Raw genomic sequence first — 20,062 nt, 5'->3', positions numbered from 1 at the left:
AGTTAGGGGGTGACTTAATCAATACAACAGAGTTAGGGGGTGACTTGATGAATACAACAGAGTTAGGAGGGTGACTTGATGAATACAACAGAGTTAGGGGGTGACTTGATGAATACAACAGAGTTAGGGGGTGACTTGATGAATACAACAGAGTTAGGGGGTGACTTGATGAATACAACAGAGTTAGGGGGTGACTTGATGAATACAACAGAGTTAGGAGGGTGACTTAATCAATACAACAGAGTTAGGAGGGGGTGACTTGATCAATACAACAGAGTTAGGAGGGGTGACTTGATGAATACAACAGAGTTAGGAGGGTGACTTGATGAATACAACAGAGTTAGGGGGTGTGACTTGATGAATACAACAGAGTTAGGAGGGGGTGGCTTGATGAATACAACAGAGTTAGGGGGTGACTTGATGAATACAACAGGGTTAGGAGGGGGTGGCTTGATGAATACAACAGAGTTAGGGGGTGACGTGATGAATACAACATAGTTAGGGGGTGAATTGATGAATACAACAGAGTTAGGGGGTGAATTGATGAATACAACAGAGTTAGGAGGGTGACTTGATGAATACAACAGAGTTAGGAGGGGTGACTTGATGAATACAACAGAGTTAGGGGGTGACTTGATGAATACAACAGAGTTAGGGGGTGAATTGATGAATATAACAGAGTTAGGGGGTGAATTGATGAATACAACAGAGTTAGGAGGGTGACTTGATGAATACAACAGAGTTAGGAGGGGTGACTTGATGAATACAACAGGGTTAGGGGGTGACTTGATGAATACAACAAAGTTAGGGGTGACTTGATCAATACAACAGAGTTAGGAGGGGTGACTTGATGAATACAACAAAGTTAGGGGGTGACTTGATCAATACAACAGAGTTAGGAGGGGTGACTTGATGAATACAACAGAGTTAGGGGTGACTTGATGAATACAACAGAGTTAGGGGGTGACTTGATGAATACAACAGAGTTAGGAGGGTGACTTGATGAATACAACAGAGTTAGGGGGTGACTTGATGAATACAACAGAGTTAGGGGGTGACTTGATGAATACAACAGAGTTAGGGGGTGACTTGATGAATACAACAGAGTTAGGGGGTGACTTGATGAATACAACAGAGTTAGGGGGTGACTTGATGAATACAACAGAGTTAGGAGGGTGACTTGATGAATACAACAGAGTTAGGGGGTGACTTGATGAATACAACAGAGTTAGGGGGTGACTTGATGAATACAACAGAGTTAGGGGGTGACTTGATGAATACAACAGAGTTAGGGGGTGACTTGATGAATACAACAGAGTTAGGGGGTGACTTGATGAATACAACAGAGTTAGGAGGGGTGACTTGATGAATACAACAAAGTTAGGGGGTGACTTGATCAATACAACAGAGTTAGGAGGGGTGACTTGATGAATACAACAGAGTTAGGGGGTGACTTGATGAATACAACAGAGTTAGGAGGGTGACTTGATGAATACAACAGAGTTAGGGGGTGACTTGATGAATACAACAGAGTTAGGGGGTGACTTGATGAATACAACAGAGTTAGGGGGTGACTTGATGAATACAACAGAGTTAGGGGGTGACTTGATGAATACAACAGAGTTAGGGGGTGACTTGATGAATACAACAGAGTTAGGAGGGGTGACTTGATGAATACAACAAAGTTAGGGGGTGACTTGATCAATACAACAGAGTTAGGAGGGGTGACTTGATGAATACAACAGAGTTAGGGGGTGACTTGATGAATACAACAGAGTTAGGGGGTGACTTGATGAATACAACAGAGTTAGGAGGGTGACTTGATGAATACAACAGAGTTAGGGGGTGACTTGATGAATACAACAGAGTTAGGGGGTGACTTGATGAATACAACAGAGTTAGGGGGGTGAATTGATGAATACAACAGAGTCAGGGGGTGAATTGATGAATACAACAGAGTTAGGAGGGTGACTTGATGAATACAACAGAGTTAGGAGGGGTGACTTGATGAATACAACAGAGTTAGGGGGTGACTTGATGAATACAACAGAGTTAGGGGGTGAATTGATGAATACAACAGAGTTAGGAGGGGTGACTTGATGAATACAACAGAGTTAGGGGGTGACTTGATGAATACAACAGAGTTAGGGGGTGAATTGATGAATACAACAGAGTTAGGAGGGTGACTTGATGAATACAACAGAGTTAGGAGGGGTGACTTGATGAATACAACAGAGTTAGGGGGGTGACTTGATGAATACAACAGAGTTAGGGGGTGAATTGATGAATACAACAGAGTTAGGAGGGGTGACTTGATGAATACAACAAAGTTAGGGGGTGACTTGATCAATACAACAGAGTTAGGAGGGGTGACTTGATGAATACAACAAAGTTAGGGGGTGACTTGATCAATACAACAGAGTTAGGAGGGTGACTTGATGAATACAACAAAGTTAGGGGGTGACTTGATCAATACAACAGAGTTAGGAGGGGTGACTTGATGAATACAACAGAGTTAGGGGGTGACTTGATGAATACAACAGAGTTAGGGGGTGACTTGATGAATACAACAGAGTTAGGAGGGTGACTTGATGAATACAACAGAGTTAGGGGGTGACTTGATGAATACAACAGAGTTAGGGGGTGACTTGATGAATACAACAGAGTTAGAGTTAGGGGGTGAATTGATGAATACAACAGAGTTAGGAGGGTGACTTGATGAATACAACAGAGTTAGGAGGGACTTGATGACTTGATGAATACAACAGAGTTAGGGGGGTGACTTGATGAATACAACAGAGTTAGGGGGTGACTTGATGAATACAACAGAGTTAGGAGGGTGACTTGATGAATACAACAGGTTAGGGGGTGACTTGATGAATACAACAGAGTTAGGGGGTGACTTGATGAATACAACAGAGTTAGGAGGGGTGACTTGATGAATACAACAAAGTTAGGGGTGACTTGATCAATACAACAGAGTTAGGAGGGGTGACTTGATGAATACAACAGAGTTAGGGGGTGACTTGATGAATACAACAGAGTTAGGGGGTGACTTGATGAATACAACAGAGTTAGGAGGGTGACTTGATGAATACAACAGAGTTAGGGGGTGACTTGATGAATACAACAGAGTTAGGGGGTGACTTGATGAATACAACAGAGTTAGGGGGTGACTTGATGAATACAACAGAGTTAGGGGGTGACTTGATGAATACAACAGAGTTAGGGGGTGACTTGATGAATACAACAGAGTTATGACTTGATGAATACAACAGAGTTAGGGGGTGACTTAATCAATACAACAGAGTTAGGAGGGGTGACTTGATGAATACAACAGAGTTAGGGGGTGACTCAATCAATACAACAGAGTTAGGAGGGGGTGACTTGATCAATACAACAGAGTTAGGGGTGACTTAAACAATACAACAGAGTTAGGAGGGGGTGACTTGATCAATACAACAGAGTTAGGGGGTGACTTAATCAATACAACAGAGTTAGGGGGTGACTTGATCAATACAACAGAGTTAGGAGGGGTGACTTGATGAATACAACAAAGTTAGGAGGGGTGACTTGATGAATACAACAGAGTTAGGGGGTGACTTGATGAATACAACAGAGTTAGGAGGGGGTGGCTTGATGAATACAACAGAGTTAGGGGGGTGACTCGATCAATACAACAGAGTTAGAAGGGGTGACTTGATGAATATAACAGAGTTAGGGGGGGGTGACTTGATGAATACAACAGAGTTAGGAGGGGGTGGCTTGATCAATACAACAGAGTTAGGAGGGTGACTTTACGAATACAACAGAGTTAGGGGGGTGACTTGATCAATATAACAGAGTTAGGGGGGGGTGACTTGATCAATGCAACATAGTTAGGGTGGCGGGTGACTTGCTGGAGGGAATCATGCTTCTCAGACATTCCAGAAGATGGAACCACTCACAGGTCACTACTCAAGAACAATACTCTGAAGACGGGTGGAGAATGGTAGTGGTGCAGGGGACAGGAGGGGAAATGGAAAGAACTCAAACTACAACACTCCACGACGACCCATAAGGTGAGAAAGAGGTGGGTCGGGGGAGATGGGAGGGGACTGGTGGGTGTGTTTATGAGAACCATCCACCTTGGTAGTAGTCGTCTTCACAGACATGGCTGTTGTTGTTGGGGTCTGTGAGGTGATAGGAGGCACTGTGTGAGAGGTGGCTGTACTCAGGTTGGTAGCAGGTTGGGCTGGGCATGCCGTCAGGCTGGGAGGGGTATGGCTGCTCCTGCTCCTGGCTCTGGGGCCCAGGGACGGGGCTGGGTCCCGGGCTGGGGCTGTGTCTGCACAGTGCCCTGAGGGAGGAGCTCCTCTCTGGGATGTCTGGCAGCAGCTCGTCCAGGAGCTTGTGGAGGATTCTGTTGTCGGGCAGGCTTCCCCTCCTCCTCTCGGCCCGGATGTGTTCATAGATGTCCCTCAGGGCTTCGTCCAGAGCCTCGTACATGGAGCTCTTATAGCAGGGAGGGGGCCTGCTGTGGGTGGAGACGGCCTGCCTGTGGCTGTGGGGAGGGGAGCCCCTCTTCCTCCTGAACGGTACCGGACTCACAAGGAAGGCCAGCTTGGACTGGGCTGACTCTGGGTCCTCGGCTGTCAGCTGCTTGGCCCTCTCGTGTTTGAGCATGGTGCTGAAGCGTGTGTAGGAGGCAGGGCATCGGCCCTTACAGTTGCTGACCAGGTGCTTCTGCTGGTTATGGTTAAGGTTATGATGACGGTGTTGGTGGTGATAGTGGCCTGAGCCGTAGGGGCTCTCAGACGACGTCCGAGAGCAGCGGTCGTAGTCACTCTCACTACAGAAGGAAGATCCCTCTATCTGGATGAAGTCACTGAGATGGGACCTGATGGCGTCGTGATCACTGTCTGAGTAGACTTCCTGCTGGGAAGCTGGTCTCTGGGGGTAGACGTGGTGGTGGTCTCCAGTGATCTGGATGTGGATGGGCACACAGTTGTTGGTAGTGGGGGTGTTGATCCTGGGGTAGTGTGGCTGGCCCTCAGGGCGGTTCCTGGCAGGGGGGTCCTCGTCTAGCAGGGACTCGATGGAGAAGCATCGCTGGGGGCTGCTTCCCCTCCCGGACGGGCCCCCCGGGTTAACCTCACCCTCACCCCCACCCCCTAGGTTGGGCATAGACTTAGACTTCTGGATGAGGCTCTCGAACTCAGAGATCCTGTTGTGCACCATGTCCTGGGGCACCTCTTCGCTGTAGCCCCTCCAGCCGGCCAGCCGGTCCTTGTGCAGCTCGCTCTCGTACTCCAGGATCCGGGCTTTCACAGAGCAGATGACCTGGGAGCTTTGGGAGCCTATCAGATCCTGCCTGTTGATGTGGTGCATCTTCTTGTACAGCTTGAGGAAGCCTGGTGCATCGTGGGCCGAGTGGTGCTGGGTTCGCTCTCTCAGGGGGCTGTCACAGACGCTGAGTTCTTTGCCCTGCTGCTCACGTGACAGGAAGTCTACACTCTCGGAGCGAACCTGTGAACCTACAGAACCTCCCGGACATCCTCTATCTTCTGCCAGGAGGTCGTCACAGCTCCAAGACTTGAGTTTGGGAGAGGTTGGCTTTTCCTCAGCAGAGCTCCAGGCCTCGGCATTCTGGCTCTGGACATGAGCCTGCCAGCCGTTCTTCAGGCACACATGAGGGCTCTCATCAGAGCCCTCAGGGGGCTCAACACAGTCAAAAGCCTCATCATTAAGACAAGGAAACACTGAGTTATGTGAGGTATTGTGGTTGGGACCTGGAGAGGGACCTGGACAACTGAAATGGGCTGAGTAGGTGTTGCTAATATCCCCACCTTAAGGTATATCCACCAAGAGCAGCATTGTAAGAGAGAGACATGAGAAGACATTAAAAGGTTCACGTGGAAATCAGCCAGGAAGAGCTGAGGACAGAGGGGGGTTAGAGAGACACACAATAAAAAAAAGCTGATAAGAATATAATGTTTATACATAACTGAGTGGCAGACTGTTGTTAGCCACAGAGAGGAAATAGTACACAGAGGATAAAGTATTCCATAGCACTCATAGATTAATGCACAAAGCATGCACAACACTTTAAAACTTCTCATTCCAAGCCAAACGTTACACTGCTTTTTAAATTGAAATACATAAGTTTAAGCAACTGTTGATGTGGTCTGTTTCAGTATCTGACTTCTCTCAGTTCTATCAAACCAGTGAGGTTCAGAGATGGGCCCTACCTTTGGCTTTGGAGGGGGAGGCAGGGGAGGAGCTTGCCACAGGCTGGCGTAGGCCGCTGCTGTAACTACTGCTACGTGGGGGTTCAGAGGGCCGTCCTGAGGAGTTGAGGCCGCTGCTGTAACTGCTGTTACGGGGAGATTCTACAGGCCAGGAGACTGGGTGGTGGCTGGTGGTGCTATTGTGCCCTGACAGGCTGCTGGATGTACTCTGGCTTGTGGTCAGGGTGCTGGCTGGTCTGGGCTGCTGGGCTGCTACCTCGGACTTCCTCCTCTTCCTGTAGTCACTGGTTGAGCTGTGGACACTGATAGATAGGTTAAGTCCTGAGTTTGCCACACATTAATTCAAGCTATACTACCGTGCAAAAGTTTGGGGTCACAGAAATTTCCTTGATTTTGAAAGAAAAGCAAATGTTTTGTCTATTAAAATAACATACATTTGACCAGAAATACAGTGTAGACATTGTTAGCATTTCTAAGCATCCAAACTTTTGAACGGTAGTGTAATCAAAATAGACCAACAGTAAATTGCTTACGTTTGTATTTATTTTCATACATCATCAACTTCGGTTTAGTGTTATTTTGCCAGACAACAGCATGCCTCCTAAGGGGTCTTTAAAATGACCAGTATTCCACACACAAACCATTCCTCCTCATGGGATGAAACATAATTCCCAGTATGAGATGTGAATGTGAGCCTCATCAACAACTCTTCTTCAGATAACAGTTGTCTACTGACTGTATCCATACTGTTACAGTAGGCTATAATGTTTATTACAGTACGCCCACTTGGAAGACAGAGCTGTGAGGAGGGATGACAAGTATAGATTTGCCCTAGCGGGCCACAGTGGAGGAGGTGTGGGGGGGGGCTGAGATTCATGGCTGAGTTGACAGCACTCAAGGGCACGGCTATTCCAGCTGTCCCACTCAGAGCACACCGCTCCATATATACAGTACACTGGGTAAGGTGTTGCCTGACAAACTCCACATAAAGCAAAGAGTCTGGGCCATTTTGTTAAAGATGTGTCAACATAATTTGCTATAGACTCTTGAGAATCAATGGTTGTTTAATAGAGAGGGATCTGACTTACCTTGATGACCTGTCTGTGTTCCTGTCTGTAGAGGCCTGTTGGAGGGAACTCTGAAAGCGAGCAGAGAGCAGCTTGAGTGCCAAGTGAACAGACAGACTGTAAACAAACAGAGCTCCTTCAGAAAGCTACTATACCCAGCACCCTCTCACAGCAGCCTCTGTCTGAGAACACAAGGCTTTGGAAAAATCCATGAAATGCTGAATTACATACCTTCCAACGTCAACCTTTAACATTTTTCCTTGGTTTCTGTCACTGTGAAAAGGGTATGTTCCACTGTCAAAAACCTACAGCGATAATTCACTTACGAGAGTTTCAATGTCGAACAAGGCAGGGAACTCCTTGTACACCTGGCTGGAGAAGATGACCATTCCCCCTGCTACTGAGGCAGAAGCCTGGTAATAGTTCATTAGTTGCCTCTTTCTCTCTCTGCCCAACAGAGCCCCGCACATTTTTTAAAACCCTCTTTAAAAGTAGACCTGATGCCGGTTGCCAGGAATGGAGTGTCACTGTGACAGACTGGTGACAGACTGGTGACAGACTGGTGACCGGTAAACATAAATACTGTTCTAAGCAACAGCTACCGCACAGGCAAACACGTCATTGGACGGGCCAAGACCCCCCATGACGATCTGTCTCAGGTCCAGGAAGCTCTATGGTTGATTATACGATATCCTAGCTACCTACCTCCTGCCATAACTTATACAGTGGCTTCCTCCAATCCAATATTTTCATCATTAAATTCATTTAATGACCACGTAAAGTTGTATTATTTGAGATGAGTGTGTAACTTACTCTTATAGTAAAATAGCTACTTTGCAAGGTATGAGATACATAGCAAACTTGGTCTATAGACGGAAAACAGACAGCGCTGTATCATCAGAAGTGATATTCATCACACTGCCTGTGAAGTACAGACATTGTACATGGCAAATCAACAATGTACAGTACCTATCTAGTACTTTCCCCCTTACTGACAATTCAAAGAAACAAATCCTACCTTACAGTGTTTAAGTCCTTATTTGTGATGTCATCTCAAAGAAGTTACTGTAACATTCACTGGCAGACAAAAGATCCTTTACCTCGTCAGTAAGGGGGAAAGCTACTTTAAGATACTTTACCTCGTCAGTAAGGGGGAAAGCTACTTTAACCTACTTTACCTAGTCAGAAAAAATGTGGGTGAAACTGGATATATGTTGAACAAAAATATAAAACACAACATGCAACAATTTCAGTTCATATAAGGAATTACAGTCAATTTAAATAAATAAATTAGGCCATAATCTATTGATTTCGCATCACTGGGCAGGGGCGCAGCCATAGGCACAGCCACTTGGGAGCCAGGCACAGCCACTTGGGAGCCAGGCACAGCCACTTGGGAGCCAGGCACAGCCACTTGGGAGCCAGGCACAGCCACTTGGGAGCCAGGCACAGCCACTTGGGAGCCAGGCCCAGCCACTTGGGAGCCAGGCACAGCCACTTGGGAGCCAGGCACAGCCACTTGGGAGCCAGGCCCAGCCACTTGGGAGCCAGGCACAGCCACTTGGGAGCCAGGCACAGCCACTTGGGAGCCAGGCCCAGCCACTTGGGAGCCAGGCACAGCCACTTGGGAGCCAGGCACAGCCACTTGGGAGCCAGGCACAGCCACTTGGGAGCCAGGCGCAGCCACTTGGGAGCCAGGCACAGCCACTTGGGAGCCAGGCACAGCCACTTGGGAGCCAGGCACAGCCACTTGGGAGCCAGGCCCAGCCACTTGGGAGCCAGGCACAGCCACTTGGGAGCCAGGCACAGCCACTTGGGAGCCAGGCACAGCCACTTGGGAGCCAGGCCCAGCCAATCAGAATTTGTTTTTCCCCACAAAAGGGCTTTATTACAGACAGAAATACTCCTCAGTTTCATCAGCTGTCCAGGTGGCTGGTCTCAGACGATCCCGCAGCTGAAGAAGCCGGATTTGAAGGTCCTGGGCTGGCATAGTTACACATGATCTGTGGTTGTGAGGCCGGTTGTACGTACAGTACTGCCAAATTCTCTAAAATGACATTGGAGGTGGCATATGATAGAGAAATTAACATTACAACTGCACGCTCCCTCAAAACTTGAGACATCTGTGGTATTGTGTTATGTGACAAAACTGCACATTTTAGAGTGGCCTTTTATTGTCCCCAGCACAAGGTGCACCTGTGTAATGATCATGCTGTTTAATCATCTTCTTGATATGCCACACCTGTCAGGTGAATGGATTATCTTGGCAAAGGAGAAATGCTCACTGACAGGGATGTAAACAAATTTGTGCACAAAATATGAGAGAAATAAGCTTTTTGTGCACATGGAAAATGCCTGCGATCTTTTATTTTACCTCATGAAACACGGGACCAATACTTTACATGTTGTGTTTATATTTTTGTTCAGTATGTAGCATGATACTCTAGTAAACATGTCCACATAAAGGTCTCTGTCAGAGCCTATTGAACCAAAGCAGAAGTCCTAAATGCTGAGCTAAGACTAATACTGTCTCTAGCTAAGACATACAGACTATACACATTATCAAATTATATAATGTAATACTCTCAAAAGCAAACATGGCAGTTGACAATGGCTGTTGCCTCAACAACTGACTTGCCCGTTAACCTACTGCTTTGAATCAATGACATGACAAAGAAACACTATGAAAAAGAAAACAAACAATGGTTACTGTGTTCTGGGGAGTAAAAGAGACTTTCAGTAAACTTTCAGTCTTTCCTGAGAGGAGTTTCAGGCTTTCCTGAGAGGAGTTTCAGTCTTTTCTGAGAGGAGTTTCAGTCTTTCCTGAGAGGAGTTTCAGGCTTTCCTGAGAGTAGTTTCAGTCTTTCCTGAGAGTAGTTTCAGTCTTTCCTGAGAGGAGTTTCAGTCTTTCCTGAGAGTAGTTTCAGGCTTTCCTGGGAGTAGTTTCGGGCTTTCCTGAGAGTAGTTCAAGTCTTTCCTGAGAGGAGTTTCAGGCTTTCCTGAGAGTAGTTTCAGCCTTTCCTGAGAGGAGTTTCAGGCTTTCCCGAGAGGAGTTTCAGTCTTTCCTGAGAGTAGTTTCAGTCTTTCCTGAGAGTAGTTTCAGGCTTTCCTGAGAGGAGTTTCAGTCTTTCCTGAGAGTAGTTTCAGTTTTTCCTGAGAGTAGTTTCAGGCTTTCCTGAGAGTAGTTTCAGTCTTTCCTGAGAGTAGTTTCAGTCTTTCCTGAGAGTAGTTTCAGGCTTTGCTGAGAGTAGTTTCAGTCTTTCCTGGGAGTAGTTTCAGTCTTTCCTGAGAGTAGTTTCAGGCTTTGGTGAGAGGAGTTTCAGTCTTTCCTGAGAGTAGTTTCAGTCTTTCCTGAGAGTAGTTTCAGTCTTTCCTGAGAGTAGTTCAAGTCTTTCCAGAGAGTAGTTTCAGGCATTCCTGAGAGTAGTTTCAGCCTTTCCTGAGAGTAGTTTCAACCTTTCCTGAGAGTAGTTTCAGCCTTTCCTGAGAGTAGTTTCAGTCTTTCCTGAGAGTAGTTTCAGTCTTTCCTGAGAGTAGTTTCAGGCTTTCCTGAGAGTAGTTTCAGTCTTTCCTGAGAGTAGTTTCAGGCTTTCCTGAGAGTAGTTTCAGTCTTTCCTGAGAGTAGTTCAAGTCTTTCCTGAGAGTAGTTTCAGGCTTTCCTGAGAGTAGTTTCAGCCTTTCCTGAGAGTAGTTTCAACCTTTCCTGAGAGTAGTTTCAGGCTTTCCTGAGAGTAGTTTCAGCGCCAGGTGGGGCACGCTACTACTGTACTAATAATACTAATACTACTACTACTGCTGTGCCTCTAAAAATGGCTACTGCTGTACCTCTACTACTACTACTGCTGTACCTCTACTACTACTGTACCTCTACTACTACTACTACTGCTGTACCTCTACTACTACTACTACTTCTGTACCTCTAAAACGGCTACTGCTGTACCTCTACTACTACTACTGCTGTACCTCTACTACTACTACTACTGCTGTACCTCTACTACTACTACTGCTGTACCTCTACTACTACTACTGCTGTACCTCTACTACTACTACTGCTGTACCTCTACTACTACTACTGCTGTACCTCTACTACTACTACTGCTGTACCTCTACTACTACTACTACTGCTGTACCTCTACTACTACTACTACTGCTGTACCTCTACTACTACTACTACTGTACCTCTACTACTACTACTGCTGTACCTCTACTACTACTACTACTACTGTATCTCTACTACTACTACTACTGCTGTACCTCTACTACTACTACTACTGCTGTACCTCTACTACTACTACTGCTGTACCTCTACTACTACTACTACTACTGCTGTACCTCTACTACCGCTGTACCTCTACTACTACTACTACTACTACTGTACCTCTAGTACTACTACTACTACTGTACCTCTACTACTACTACTACTACTGCTGTACCTCTACTACTACTACTACTACTACTACTAATGTACCTCTACTACTACTACTGCTGTACCTCTACTACTACTACTGCTGTACCTCTACTACTACTGTACCTCTACTACTACTACTACTGCTGTACCTCTACTACTACTACTACTACTGTACCTCTACTACTACTACTACTACTGCTGTACCTCTACTACTACTACTACTACTAATGTACCTCTACTACTACTACTGCTGTACCTCTACTACTACTACTGCTGTACCTCTACTACTACTACTGCTGTACCTCTACTACTACTACTGCTGTACCTCTACTACTACTACTGCTGTACCTCTCCACATAAACAGTAGGGGCTTAATAACAGGCATGCAGTGGCATGTTTACCTCAACTATATAATCCAGACGTTTTTTAGGAGGCTGAACCCAGAGGCAGAGGATGAGGAGATGAGAAGGAGGAAGTGGAGGAAGAGGAGGCAGGGGCATCATGAGAAGGAACATGTGGAGAGAGTTACATGGTTAAAGATCACTCACACACTCAGCTGTGCACCTACACAACTCTTGTGTGTACAAAGAAATAAACACTTGAGAATGCTTGTCCAAACGTGAACACAACACACACCAAACACAGCAAAAGTAAGAAAAGGAAGGATGAATAAGCTCGATCAAGAAGCTACTGTCAAACATGCAAAAGCAATCAAATGAAAATGTGTTGAAAGCTCTCAGAGTGCTCAAGCAGTTGCTGTGAGGCAGGTCCAAAGAGTATATGGCAAGCAGTCTTACACACCATAGATCATGTGATTTACTCTTGTGCTAAATGACAACATCATTGCAAACATGCGTTCCACATCAGTGAATTGTGCAGCCTCGACCCTACTGCTGTGAGGTCCAAACAGTCAAGCATGTAAAACAACGACAAGCCTAATCACACCACAGGTCTGTGACAACACGTTACTAAAATGTTGGATGAACTGAGCAGAAATATTACATTTTTAGTCCCCGTCAGTGGACTGACATCATCATTGACAATTATTATATATTTTGTTGCCCATTTCAGCCAGTTATTTCTGGCCTCTCTTCAGACAGAGGTCAAGTATTTTCCTCATCAGTGGAACAAACACAACCACTGTTTATGCGTCCCAAATGACACCCTATTCCATGTAATGCAATATAAAGGGAATAGAGTGCCATTTGGGACACCTGTGACATGCTATTATGCTAATAGTGCACAACACGTTCATCCCACTGGGGCACAAGCTTAACACATGGCCACACATTCCCCACCATGGGGCTGCAGTGCTAGCAGCTGCAGCCAGGGGGCGATACATTAGCACCTTATGGCGCTGGCTAAAGGAGAGAACCACAGAGGCCCTCACTTACCGGACGTCCAAACTCCAGCTCAGCAAAGAACTTATACCAAGGCTCATCCTCTAAATCTATCTCAGTAGGGTTTGAGTTACTAGTATTCTGGATTGACAGGGTGGAGAGGAGAGAAGAGAGGGAAGAGAGGAAGGAGCGGAGGAAAATCAACACAGAGTAAGGGTGAGAATGATCCATGATAAACAGCAGAGTAAAATGGATGCAAATGAACAGCAACATTGGGAAAACAATTGCAAAAAGGTACTAAGTAATATATAATTAGAAACAAAGTAGGCATTGGTTTCAAGCTGAAAAATAAAGGAAATTCACGAGCACCACAATGCCTACTTCACCCATGCTCTACCAAGGGTTGCCAGCACACCGCTTTGACCTACTACTACAGTAGCTATGTTGGTGTATTGCACTTCAAACAATGTGTAGGCAGGTTGCTTAGGATTTAAACCATCGTAACCAGCCGAATTAATTCATTCACAGGGTAACCTAAAGAACACACCAGCAGAGGGCAGTAAGTCACCACAACATGAACCTTGATCTATCCACAGAGCAGTACAGTACACTTTCACTGAGAAACAGAGCATGAATGCACTGCAGCAACACTCATTGGGAATCATCTCAACCCTCAGAAACAAGATATTTAAAATACACTTCTTGTAAGCAATAACACAGATCCTCAGTCTGAACTGCAATGGTATTTGTCCGCAGTCTCAAGCAAGCTTTGAGGTAATATAGCTTAGGGGAGACTGGGGTAAATTGGGATTAAAGGGTTTGTTGGGGTAAAGGGTTTGTTGGGGTAAAGGGTTTATTGGGGTAAAGGGTTTATTGGGGTAAAGGGTTTATTGGGGTAAAGGGTTTGTTGGGGTAAAGGGTTTGTTGGGGTAAAGGGTTTATTGGGGTAAAGGGTTTATTGGGGTAAAGGGTTCGTTGAGGTAAAGAGTTAGTTGGGGTAAAGGGTTCGTTGAGGTAAAGAGTTAGTTGAGGTAAAGGTTTATTGGGGTAAAGTGTTTGTTGGGGTAAAGGGTTTGTTGAGGTAAAGAGTTAGTTGAGGTAAAGGGTTTATTGGGGTAAAGGGTTTGTTGAGGTAAAGAGTTATTTGAGGTAAAGGGTTTATTGGGGTAAAGGGTTTATTGGGGTAAAGGGTTCGTTGAGGTAAAGAGTTAGTTGAGGTAAAAAGTTTATTGGGGTAAAGGGTTCGTTGAGGCAAAGAGTTAGTTGAGGTAAAAGGTTTATTGGGGTGAAGGGTTAGTTGAGCAAAAGGGTTAGTTGAGCCACCCTTGTTTCTAGGAATACAAAAGCAATAATTTGACCAAATACTTAGGAAGAGATAAATCATTTCATGGAGGAAGGAAAAAACCACATGGAAAAAATGAAAAGCAAGTTAGGTCCAAAAATCTGATTTTTTGATCAAGTCAACTGAATGTATTGTGTTAAGAGGTTTCATGATGCTTGTATCCAAACCAATGTAGGTAGTTTTAAGATTGTTCTATACATCAGTTGGAGTCTTTATAAGCTTCAATATGAGGTCCTAAACCTAGCATGAAAGTGCAGCTTGTAGCTTTGTGGGCTATTATAGTCAACATGTTTGCTTTGGGGTAAGTCGAGCCTATGGCCACAGGGTAAAGTTGAGCCAAAGGCAAATTGAGCAAATTGAAGCGTTTTCTTCCCATGCGTAATGCAAGGCATTATCGCTGGGATATTTAAAAATATATATTTCACCTTTATTTATACAGGTAAGTTCATTAAGAACATATTCTTATTTACAATGACGTCCTGGCTATGAGGTAATGGCAATGCCTGGCCTGTGTTTAAAGTACAAAGTGTTTGTTCGGTGTTAAGCCTTTTTTAATAAACAATATTAAAAATTATTAAAAGGCAAAAACAGTGATTGTGAATGTGATGAATTGTGTTTGTGTTGAATTGTGTTTGGGAAATAAAAATAGATATGGTTTTAAAAAGGTAGTGGTAATATTTAATTCAGTACAGAAAAGTGTAGGCAGCTTAACTTACACTGTCTCGCGGGTCAACTTACCCCATACCCAGAGTAAGTTGTCCCAAGAGACCACTTTTAATGGACAACCTATGTTTTCAAAACTGTAATATTTACATGAATTCTGAATTATTTCCAAGGATAGACAACATCCTGAAATATATGTAGATATCATTGTTGGAAATAATATTATATTTCCCTTGACGGAGTGATGCTGAATGTAAAACATGGCTAAACTTACCCCACTCTCCCCTACTGGAAAGAGGAAAACAGTAAATACCTTTGGTAGTCTAATTACACTGCCACTGAAATGAAATACTGCCACAAAATAAACTATGTTTCTGTTCCACGTAAGTGGCTCAGAACAATGGTGCATTTCAAACCACTCAGCTAATGAGATGAACCCTGCAGAGCACATGGTCTGCTGCTGAAACAGTCCACTGCTAATTACCTGCTACGAGGAGTGATATCAACAAGGGTCATTTAGTGGAGTTCAAATGTCATCCCAGCAAACCAGGGACAATGCCTAAACATTAGCTAAGATTCCCATTAAGTTCTAGTTAGGGTTTTTATCTAACATTAGGATGACAACATCCCAAAAACATTAAAATAATTTATTATGTTAGAGGCTTCATGATGCTTGTGTCTAAACCAACATAGGTAGTTTTAAAATGGTTCCATACATCAGTTGAGGTCTGTATACACTGAAATAATGTTTTTTTCTAACACTTTTTAAAATGTGTTTTGAATGAAATATCCTTGGAGTGTTCTCCTAACTTTCACTAAAATGTTCTACACATCATCTGTAACAACCACCACAGAACACTCCCCAAACGTTTCCAGGTAAAGAACGTTCTTGCAACATCAGCTGAATGTTTTATTCAAACATTATATAAATCATCAGCACAACTAGACAATATTTGTGTTATGAGAGCATTTACAGCAACCTAACGAATGTTCTGGGAACTTTCACAGAACCAATTTCGGTTTGCTGAGATTAGTTTAGTGGCGAGTGACTGGTCTTACCTGTATCTCCTGCTCCAAAATTGAGGATTTCCCAGGTTCATAGTCGAAGATGCTCCGAGGTTCTGCACGATATTTCCTGGTGTCCACCTTTCTGTCAGGGGGTCCATATTGGTTTCTTGTTAGAGGATACAGAGACATTTTATTATGCAGTGGCCCACTTGTTCCAAAAGTTACGATGCTAAATAATTTCAATTAGTGTATTTTACCCCCTTTTTCCTCCCAATTTCAATCTTGTCTCATCGCGGCAACTCTCCAACAGGCTAGGGAGATGCGAAGGTCGAGTCATGCATCCTCCGAAACATGACCCGCCAAACCACGCTCCTTAACCAGGAAGCAAGCCGCACCAGTGTATCAGAGGAAACACCGCTCAACTGGCGACCGGAGTCAGCCTGCAGGCGTCCGGCCCACCACAAGGAGTCGCTAGAGCGTGATGAGCCAAGTAAAGCCCCCCCGGCCAAACCCTCCCCTAACCCGGACAACGCTGGGCCAATTGTGCGCTGCCCTATGGGACTCCCAGTCACGGACGGTTGTGACATAGCCTGGGATCGAACCCGGGTCTGTAGTGACGCCTCAAGCACTGCGATGCAGTACCTTAGATTGCTGCCACTCGGGAGGCCCTTGATAGGAATTTTTAAATAATTTTGTCTTACTTGTCTACCGTGCCTCTGTCCCTCTCGCGCTCCCTTTCTCGAACATGTGCCGATGAGAGTGTGGGAGGGGGTGTGGGGGGCATGGGTGAGGGCGAGGTTAAGGAATTTGTGTTCCTGAAGACATTGCACGTGCTGTTGTCAGACACACTCTTGGTCATTGGCCGGTACGTGTGGGTCTGGGGCGGAGCATGGGTCTGCAAGGACTTGGCTGGCCGATAGTCTGGGGCTGAGCGATGATGTCTATCTGTAATAACAACAGATGCGTGGGACAGATGCATCCAACAGATGCAATCCAGAATGTAGGCATGAATTCAAAGGTGAAATTTGTATGACATATGTATCTCTATCATATTCCAGGCACTCAGCACACAGACTTTTGATTCATGTGTGATTCATGTGATGAAATAATACATTTCTTACCGGTATTCACTACTGTGTGGGTGGTATTATATGGGTCCATATTTTCATTTTCTGTGATAAACACCAAAGTAGGATGATTAGCTGTGCACTGCAACTCATCGTGTAAAAGCAATGACTGTTTAGTTTGTTTTCATACAGTGATTAATTTCTTAAGCTATTCTACATGTGGTCAAAGATAACACCATCTATGTGTAATGCATTATGAATATATTAAGGAATTATCATATTTGTATAGGCTGCTATAAGGAGCCAATTGACTGCTCATAACACATCTTCAAATGCAATATGGGTATTACAAAAGGCACCACCAATGCAGTGTGTGCAGGTATTGCTGAAATAATGAAAACAAATATGAAGCATATGGTTGTATGTCATTGTTGTCAATGTGTGTGACCCCTGACCTGTGTAATCCCTGTGGGGTCAGTACTAGCTGGCTCACATTATGCAGGAACTGCACTGTCAGATTCCCAGTAATGACATTTCTCTAAGCTGCAGACTGCTGAGCAAAGCTGCTCTATTGTCAAATAGTCAGCTGTTGTCACCCCCCCTCTCTCTATGTATGTATGTATGTATGTATGTGTATGTATGTATGTATGTATGTATGTATGTATGTATGTATGTATGTAGTTCAATGTAGGCCAATGTCACTGTAGGACTATAACTATCCCATTTAGAATCCCTTCTCCTCAGGGACTGGCCAAGTGGAGAGATGGATTAGATGGAACTACATCCTGAAGATATTATGGAAATGAGCTCTTACCTGGTTTGTGTACCACGTGAATCTGCTTGAACATGGACTTATACCAGTCCTTTGGCCTGTCCACGGTCTTTAAGAAAAACATACAACAAAAACATAAACCCCCTCTGGACCATTCTACCAAAAATAACACCCACAAAACACAGTAGTGAGATGTGGACACAGAGACATCCACAGTATTAGTATACATATCAATGTATTAGATCAGGTTACCATTACATAATGAGATATACGTTGTGTTCCAAATGTCACCCTATTCCCTCTACTACATGGCCCCGGTCAAATGTAGTGCACTATGAAAGGAATAGGATACCATTTGGGACGTATACAAAGTGGTTGTTTGCAGGCTGGCCAATGAATCTGACCTCATTTGGCATGCTTTTTCCCAGGGTTTCATAAAACACCCCAGGGACAGAAAATCTATTTCTCCTCTCACAATACAGTCCTGGGACGGCCAGGCCTGGCCAGATGGCCTGCATTGATTGGAGATTAGGAACACAGTCATGATTTATAGGACGCAGCCACTTACATGTACGCTATAACATTTCACCTTTTGAGTTTTACACCAACATAAGCCTTTATTCATCTATGCAAAAATCTCTCTGGTGGTGGTAGAGAACCAAAGCTACACTGTAGCTCAGAAGATAGCTTTTTTCCTGAAATAGCCTTAACCACAAGCTGACAGAGAAGTCCTTATGGATTATCAATAGATAACAAGCTATAAGCCCAAAGCACTAAGCTCCCTCTTGGTAGTCTAGTCTAATTTAGCAGCAAAATACACCCTACATCATGACAATGCAGAAATACGCATACAAATAAATACAGTATACAGGGTTCATACAGACAGTGGCAAGTACTTTTTCAAGTACTGATGTATATTTTCAAGGACCATCAATTTGCTATAGTTCCTATTATGCAATGGTTTCTAGTCGCCACCAGATGGCAGTATATCGCCACAACCTCATGAAAAAAACAACTACTTACTATTCATCCCCACCTCACAAGTTCTACTCAATAATACGTGTTTCACTACTTATTTACTACATACATGAGTGGTAAGTCAGGACCGATGATGTTGACTGATTTCTTTATAAGAACTGTAACTCAGTGAATCTTGGAAATTGTTGTATGTTTTTGTTCAGAGTAAATAATAATATTAAATTGTCTTTACATTGAAATTGTCTTCATATTTCACACAATTTTAGGTCCCACAGGCTGTCCCAACACATAATGACATGAAAGTGAATTCCGACAGAGTAAAAGGCCCTTAGTTGATTCTAAAATGTTGTATTCTACACCCATTTGAAGAGAAACAAGTTATTAATGTGTTTGATAAGATTAAAGACTCTTTCAGGGGGCCCTATTTACATTTTAGGGGACCCAACATGGTCCCGGACCCCAAGTTTGGGAACCATTATACTACTAACCTCTCTCCCTGCTGGCATCAATGCTTCCTCTCTCTGTCTATCTCCTTTGCCTCTTTCATTGCAGCCTGACTCACCACTGTCTGTCTCACTACTCTCTATAAAGAAAAGGTATTTTGTTAAGAGAACTCTTTTGATTATAGCTAGCTTAATTTCAGTCAACTGCTCCTGCTCAGGTCTGCTGAGGTCAGATTCCGTGCAACGTTAGCGTCTAACTTCATCCTTCTAGCCACTTAGTTATAGCTAGCTACCTGGCTAATGACCAGAGCCCTTGAGCAATCTAGCTAGCTAGACATATGACTGACATATCAGTGATTATTTACCGGTTGTACACTCATTCTTCGAGAGTCGGGGGGGGGGGGGGTTGTTTGGAGGACACGGCAGAAGTTGAGGGATGCTAAATTAATTCCCATTGTCAGTGGCGTCTCGCTACTTTCCACTATAGGTTTGGATTGAGGTAGTTAGTTTCACCTCTCGGTCTATGTCGTGTGCGGAGTTTCCCATTGGACAGAGTGGCGAATGCACTGCTAACAAGGCAAATCCGGGGGAGCAGGTGAACATAATGAGCATACATTAATCATTCATGATTCCACTCGTTCGCAGAGGTAGGCGCAATTAGAACTCAGATCAAGAAGCCTTCTGAGCGTTGATCAACAATTAGAACTCAGATCAAGAAGCCTTCTGAGCATTGATCAACAATTA

The 20,062-nt window shown here is 44.4% G+C and overlaps 1 protein-coding gene across 8 annotated transcripts in view; it reads right to left on the bottom strand.

Moving 5' to 3' along the window:
• Positions 1 to 20,062, bottom strand: part of sorbs2b (sorbin and SH3 domain containing 2b) — a 126,778-nt gene that overhangs the window by 69,027 nt on the left and 37,689 nt on the right. For 6 of the 8 annotated variants that reach the window (XM_065018472.1, XM_065018471.1, XM_065018477.1 and 3 more), the window contains 9 exons: positions 17,940 to 18,006; positions 17,180 to 17,230; positions 16,760 to 17,003; positions 16,110 to 16,224; positions 13,100 to 13,186; positions 12,107 to 12,139; positions 7,319 to 7,368; positions 6,231 to 6,532; positions 4,128 to 5,828 (listed from right to left, as the gene is read on the bottom strand). In XM_065018472.1, coding sequence (XP_064874544.1) covers positions 4,128 to 5,828; positions 6,231 to 6,532; positions 7,319 to 7,368; positions 12,107 to 12,139; positions 13,100 to 13,186; positions 16,110 to 16,224; positions 16,760 to 17,003; positions 17,180 to 17,230; positions 17,940 to 18,006 — 2,650 coding nt within the window. The remainder of the gene's footprint in view (positions 1 to 4,127; positions 5,829 to 6,230; positions 6,533 to 7,318; positions 7,369 to 12,106; positions 12,140 to 13,099; positions 13,187 to 16,109; positions 16,225 to 16,759; positions 17,004 to 17,179; positions 17,231 to 17,939; positions 18,007 to 20,062) is intronic. The other 2 variants (XM_065018474.1, XM_065018475.1) reach the window with 2 other exon arrangements.

The sequence above is a fragment of the Oncorhynchus nerka genome, linkage group LG5, assembly GCF_034236695.1.
Source record: "Oncorhynchus nerka isolate Pitt River linkage group LG5, Oner_Uvic_2.0, whole genome shotgun sequence".
Lineage (NCBI taxonomy): Eukaryota > Metazoa > Chordata > Actinopteri > Salmoniformes > Salmonidae > Oncorhynchus > Oncorhynchus nerka.
The sequence above is the reverse complement of the archived record's forward strand: the minus strand, read 5'-3'. Positions and strand labels throughout refer to the sequence as shown.